The sequence below is a fragment of the Pyrus communis genome, chromosome 11, assembly GCF_963583255.1.
Source record: "Pyrus communis chromosome 11, drPyrComm1.1, whole genome shotgun sequence".
Lineage (NCBI taxonomy): Eukaryota > Viridiplantae > Streptophyta > Magnoliopsida > Rosales > Rosaceae > Pyrus > Pyrus communis.
This window is the reverse complement of record NC_084813.1, coordinates 15,873,463-15,880,253: the sequence shown is the minus strand read 5'-3', so window position 1 is coordinate 15,880,253 and position 6,791 is coordinate 15,873,463. Positions and strand designations below refer to the sequence as shown.

Below are 6,791 nucleotides of genomic sequence, written 5' to 3'. Positions count from 1 at the left end.
ATGGCTTCTCTTGCTTCCATTTCCCCAATCTCTGTGGCTACTCTACCTTACACCGCCAATGGCAGAAGCACAACTTGCCAACTCAATGGATTATCTAGGATTGTAAGTGCCATGATTTTTTTCGGGAATCACAGATTCTTGGGTACGTATGTCACAGTGTTTGTGGAATTGACATGCATGAACCTGTCTATTGTGAGAGATTGAGACAAGTCTCGTATATTTCTGAGTTTCTGAGTGAGAATAGATAATAGAGAGAACATATTTTTCACTAATTGTATTATTTGATTATTCTCAATGCAGGGAGGGCCAGTGGTTAAGGGGCTAAGACTTGTACCAAAGATCAAGATCACTAAGGCAGCTGGAAGATCATTTGCACTCCCTACTTGCACGAAGACTACAATCTCATGCGCCATTGTAAGTATATTTACATATATTTTTGCAAATATCTTTTTTTTACTTGGTTATCTATAACTATTATTAAGCAAAGTTTATGAATCAAAGAGGGTAAAATGATCATTATATACCCCCTTTTTATATAAATAATTAACGGGGACATGGAAATTTACACTTACTTTCTCTTGCATCCTGTTTTTTCTCCTCCTTTTTTTTGTAATTTCTCAAGCAATAACTTCCATTAGCACATGCATCAGACTTACTAGTTATAAACTCTATCGAATGCCAGCAGAATTGTATGCAGTTACTTGAAACATTTTTCGGTACTCTTAATCCGTGCTTATTCTATGTACATTCTTTTAATCATATCTCTAATCTGTGCTTAACTAGAATAAGCACTTATCTTGTTTGATTACCTTGTGCAGGCTCAACCAGAGACCCTGCTAACCGTGCAAAGCACGATTGCCAAGCAACTCTCCATTGATGAAAGCACTGTGCTTCCCGAAACCAAGTTTGTAGATTTGGGGGCGGATTCTCTCGACACAGTATGATGCTCTATCTTCATGCTTCCTCTAGCTAATTACTATATAGTTTTTTTTTTCTTTAGCTTTAATTGATGATGAGTGATGTTTTGACAGTTTTGCACAACATATCAAAACATGTTAAATCGATTAGCTAGCTGTGATTTATAAAACTGTTATGGTGTTCATATAATTTCCACATGAAATAAAATTATTTTCTTTCTGTCTGCTATTGTAACCTTCAAAAAATTGTACCACTTAATTATCAATTTGACTTCTATCATGCAACTTATCGTTAATCCAATTATATAAAATGAGTAAAAATGATGCCCTGTGGGGTTAGGGTTAGCCACGTAGTGAGACAGTTAGAGGAGGTGAGAAAATGAGTTATGCATATTATAGTTTAGTTATTCAAACCCTTTCAAGGTACTCAATAAGTCATATAACAAACCACATCAAGTAATATAATTTTTCTGATATCAATATTTAGGAGGCGTATTCAATTGAGAATTTGAAAGATTTTAATGGATCGATAAATCAATGGATTTTTATGAAGTTTAATTGATTTGTAGATATTTTATGTAAAATTTTGATTCAATTCCCTGGAAATTTCATGGAAAGATGTGAGATTTGTGGATGTTTAAAATACACTACGAAATCTATCTAATTCCATCTAATTCCTTAACTTTTTTAAATTCTTTAAAATCAAATTCTAATTGAATACACATGAAATGTTATAAATGTATTTAGAATCTTAATTGAATATACCCGGATTTCAAAAAATTTGAATAAACTATCTTAAAATCTCTCTTTTTTTTTTTTTGGTCAAACGATAGACTTTGTAAGATTAGATGTTAGATTAGCATCCGACGGAATTCGATCCCACGCTGTCATGCAAAGGCTCAAAACATTTTCACCACTGTGGTAAAGGGCCACTTGCATCTTAAAATCCTGATTGAATACACACTGAATTTCAGAGAATTACTTAAAATTCTAATTAAATACCGCTAGATTTATTAAAAGAATTAAAATTCATTAAAATCCCAATTGAATACATCCCTTAATTGGGACATCATCAATTAATTCAGAGATAAGGTAGGTATTGACTTCAGTTGGAACCCCCTCTAAATGATGGTAGTGAATAGATTAATCACCCATTAATATTGTGACGTGCAAGACCATTTGATCATATGCTTGACTAATCTCACCTTCGTTCAATAATTTACTTTTTATTTAATTATTAATTTCACTCTCTGCACATATATATCTGATCAATAAAAAAAAAAAAAAAAACTGGAACAGGTTGAAATCCTAATGGCTTTGGAGGAGAAGTTCGGCGTGTCCGTCGGAGAAGGAGGAGCTGAGAACATTGCAACCGTTCAAGACGCTGCTGATCTGATTGAGAAAGTGAAATCTGCTTCAACTTAGGGGCCTCCAGAGTTGATGTCTAGAAAATTAATTCCTTGTATCAGTCAAATTTTGTTTCTTTTCTTTTCCCTACAGATTTTCCCTTTAGATTATGTCAAAGCTCCAGTGAGGTCGTGACGTATAATTTCCATTTGGAACGAAATGCAATTTGTTTGACAAATAAATATAAGAAAAATTGTACTTTTCCTTTTAAATAATAAATTAGTCTTAGGTTATATCTCCGCATGACAGTAAAGGGCTCGAACAGCAACACTCTTGAATATTCAAGATGTCAATTTTCATCAATTAATGCATAATTGTGTGTAATCATGTTGATTCTAATAACTATCAAGCCTATATGGCACACAGACCGAGTAACTAATGAGCTAATTACGTCATTCGATTGAATGATGGGCGTGCCAACTCGACGACCGAGCTCGGTAGGTGAGTGAATGATAGTGGTGGTGGTGTCAAACGCGCTGCTAACTTCTGTGTCTCGCGATTGCGGCCAAGGAAGGAACTCGTCTCGGCTTCTGGGTCCTAGAGCCTAAAGACAAGGCTACTAGTTCTCTTCAAAGTTCACGAATTGTTGGCACTGGGCTCAACCTCTGTAATTATATTTGTACAAATTTAAGTACGCCAAGGTTCCAGACTGTACGAACACAAATACTCAAAAGAGATAAGTGTCTTGATTGTAAATGTGGTTCGGCTGTCCGAATGTTGAACTCTGAAATATACTTGCGAATATCCAATTATAAAATAAACTCGACTTTTAATGTGTCGAGCGAGATAACCTGGTAACATCTCACTTTGCCGAGAAGGCTAATGAAGTGACCTTATTGGTTAAAACTTGGATAAATAATCAGCCAAAGTCGAAGCAGTGCTGTTAAGACTAATTGAAGGTGCTCCTCGGTTGCCTAATTCTACGGCTCCAATGCTGTTAAGACTAACTGAAGGTGTCGCCGGTTGCCTAATTCTACGGCTCCAATGCTGTTAAGACTAACTGAAGGTGTCGCCGGTTGTCAAACACAGTGCTGTTAAGACTAATTGAAGGTGTGCTCGACGAGGTTAGGGCGGTTAGTGTTTTCTCAAGAATGAGAGGTTTTACGTAAAGCGAGGGTTTGTGCAAGGCATATTTGTTTGTGTGTTTGGAGAGGCTTTGAATGTTGCACATCCGTTCTTATTTATAGTAGTAACTTTCCTAGTGCCAAGGTAGAATCCTACCAGGACTAGATTTCATCGACAACCTTCTCCTTATCAGGATTGGATTTCGAACACTCCTTCTAACCCTAGGATCTGAATCTATACATGTTCCTGCTCTTTGATGGGAGTATAAAGCATATTCTCACTATCTTGCTTACCAAGGATTTCTAATAGGATCAAACTTAATCCGGAACTATCTTGAAAAGCCAGAGAGTCCTTCATTATATCGGACTCGGCCAGATCATTCTGAACTGGGCCGAGACCTCATTATGGGCCAAGCAAATAACTTACTCGGCCTAAATCTATTAATTTGGGCTTAAACAAATCCATGTAAAAAATTTACTCAACGCCAAAATTCTAATGTTGAATGTCTGAATATTATGTTCATTTCCAATATCGTCTTATCAACACTGCAGGAAAAAGACATTGCACTTTTAAAATAGCTAATTCTCACACTTTTATACGCAAAACGCGTAAGGTTTTAAAGGTCTGTTTCATAACTATATATTTTCTGATTTTTAGTTTTAATCTTTTTTATTTTTTTTAATTTTATTTTTTATGCTTGAAATACGAGGAAACTACTAGTTAAATACGAATGCGCCTATACAACTAAAAAAAGAAGAAGATAGGGATCAATCAAACTGCGATTAAAGAATAAGGCTCCACTCTAGGCCGGTGGTTGCCCACCCCTCTTTGGACCGTCAGAGCCCGTGATTTCTCCGCCTGAAGCCACCACCGCCACCAAACAAAGAGATGAGAGATTAAAAGCAAACTTTTAGTTAATTCTTAAGCTCCAAAATTCGGAGTTTCAGTGAAGGGGAGGATTCAGTACACAAATCCGTATGTACAAAGATCAAATTCAAAATACAAAACGAAACTTGAAGATCACATGGAAACATCAAAATAGGTGAACTAGTTAACCCTACTTTAACTCCTCCCTCATAATCTCCAAGGAGCATTGGTTCCTCTGCTGTTCCTTATCAATTGAACCGTCGTATTATATATAGTAAGAATAGATAATAGATAATAGAGAGATGAGTTTTCACTAACCGTATGATTTGATTATTTTCAATGCAGGAAGGGCCAGTGGTTAAGGGGCTAAGACTAAGACTACAATCTCATGCTCCATTGTAAATAGATTTACATATATTTTTGCAAATATCCTCTTTTTACTTGGCTATCCACACTATTATTTAAGCAAACATTCTTTATGGATCAAGAGGGTAAGATGATCATCATATACCCTCTTTTTATATAAATAATTAACGGGGACATAGTAATTTTACAGTCACTTTCCCTTGCATCCTATTTTTGCTCCCCCTTTTTTAGTAATTTCTCAAGCAATAACTTCCATTAGCACATCCATCAGAGTTACTTGTTATAAGCTCTATCGAATGCCATCAAAAATGTATGTAGTTACTTGAAAAAATGTTTTTTTATACATCCGTGCTTATTCTATGTACGTTCTTTTAATCATATCTCTAATCCGTGCATAACTAGAATAAGAATTGAATTTTACTGCTTAATTTCTATATTCCATAATTCTGAATAAATCGGTACATACAATCCTTGTTACAAAAAAAAAAATGAAAATAAAGGACATAATATCCTTCCTAAGACATGACTCTAATAATTACAAAATATTTACATTCCTTTTCTCCTAAATATTGACTTATTCCAATACTTCCCCTCAAGTTGGAGCATAGATATTACTCATGCTGAACTTGACAAGCGAGTCATCGAACTGCCTACTACACACAGCATGGGTAAGAATATCTGCAAGTTGTTCCTCTAAGTTCACAAACGGTATTGACACAATCTTCTTCTCCAACTTTTCTTTGATAAAATGTCTATCAACCTCCACATGCTTAGTACTGTCATGTTGTACTAGATTCTCAGCTATTTCTCTAGCGGACTTGTTATCACAATACAAGTCCATTGCTCCCTTATGTTTAAAATCGAGACTCTAAAGTAACTTCCGTAGCCAAAGAATCTCACACCTTGTGCCATCCCCTTATACTCGACTTCAGTAGAGGATCGTGATACCACATTCTGCTTCTTGCTCCACCATGTGACCAAATTACCTTCAACAAATGTAAAATACCCAGATGTAGACCTTCTATCAATCACATCACCTGCCCAATCAGCATTTGTAAATCCATCAATCCTCATATGTCCATGACATGCATACAAAATCCCTTTACCAGGGGCAGACTTCAAATGTGCCAAGATTCTCATTACTGCAGCCATATGATCCACACTTGGTGAGTGCATAAATTGACTAACCACACTTACGGCATAGGCAATATCCGGACGAGTGTAAGACAAATAAATCAACCTCCCCACTAGTCTTTGAGACCTACCTTTGTCAACCGGTTCCTGATCTAGATGAATCCCCAAATAATGTTTCTCCACTATCGGAGTGTCCACAGGTTTACATCCCAGCATGCCTGTTTCTTTTAATAAATTCAAAACATATTTACGTTGAGATAAGAAAATACCTCTAGGTGACCTAGCAACTTCCACGCTAAGAAAATATTTCAAATCTTCCAAATTCTTCATCTCGAAATCGTCAGCCAGGTTTTGCTCCAACTTCATCATCTCTTCCGTATCATCACCCATTATTATCATGTCATCCACATAAATAATTAAGGCCGTCATTTTCCCACTTCTCTATTTCACAAATAATTTATGATCCAAGTGACTCTGATAATACCCAATCCTTCTCATAACTTGAGTAAATTTTCCAAACCATGCATGAGGTGATTGTTTAAGTCTGTAAAGTGACTTTAGCACCCTACGTACTCCGGTTTTCCCTCCAGTATTGTACCCCAAAGGAAAATCCATATATACCTCTTCTTCCAAGTGCCCATGAAGAAAAGCATTTTTCACATCAAATTGTTTCAGTGGCCAATTCAAATTTGCAGCTAAAGAAATCAGAACCCGTACTGTATTCATCTTTGCCACTGGAGAAAAAGTTTCCTGAGAAAAAGTTTCCTGATAATCATCACCATAAGTTTGAGTGTAACCATTTGCTACTAACCTTGCTTTATACATGTCTACTGATCCGTCTACCTTGTATTTGATTGTAAAAACCCATCTACACCCAACCGGTTTCTTTCCTTTAGGTAGCTTTGTTACCTCCCATGTATCATTCTTATGTAATGCCATCATTTCTTCATCAATTGCAACAGCCCATTTAGTATCCTTCAAGGCCTCCTCAACTCGGGTTGGTGCTTGGATTGCTTCCACATTATTTACCCAGGC

At 36.2% G+C, this 6,791-nt stretch overlaps 2 protein-coding genes across 2 annotated transcripts; one reads left to right on the top strand and one right to left on the bottom strand.

Moving 5' to 3' along the window:
* On the top strand, positions 1-2,406 carry LOC137749417 (acyl carrier protein 1, chloroplastic-like). Its single transcript, XM_068489512.1, has 4 exons — positions 1-102; positions 301-414; positions 819-938; positions 2,217-2,406. Exons 1-4 carry the CDS (start codon positions 1-3, stop codon positions 2,340-2,342), a joined length of 462 nt encoding a protein of 153 aa, XP_068345613.1. The 3' UTR covers positions 2,343-2,406.
* A 3,017-nt stretch (positions 2,407-5,423) lies between these two features.
* Positions 5,424-6,581, bottom strand: LOC137709074 (uncharacterized mitochondrial protein AtMg00810-like). Its single transcript, XM_068448214.1, has 2 exons — positions 6,378-6,581; positions 5,424-6,197 (listed from the first exon to the last, which is right to left on the bottom strand). The coding sequence occupies exons 1-2, from the start codon at positions 6,579-6,581 to the stop codon at positions 5,424-5,426; spliced, it is 978 nt and encodes a 325-aa protein (XP_068304315.1).
* Between the last annotated feature and the right edge of the window lie 210 nt (positions 6,582-6,791).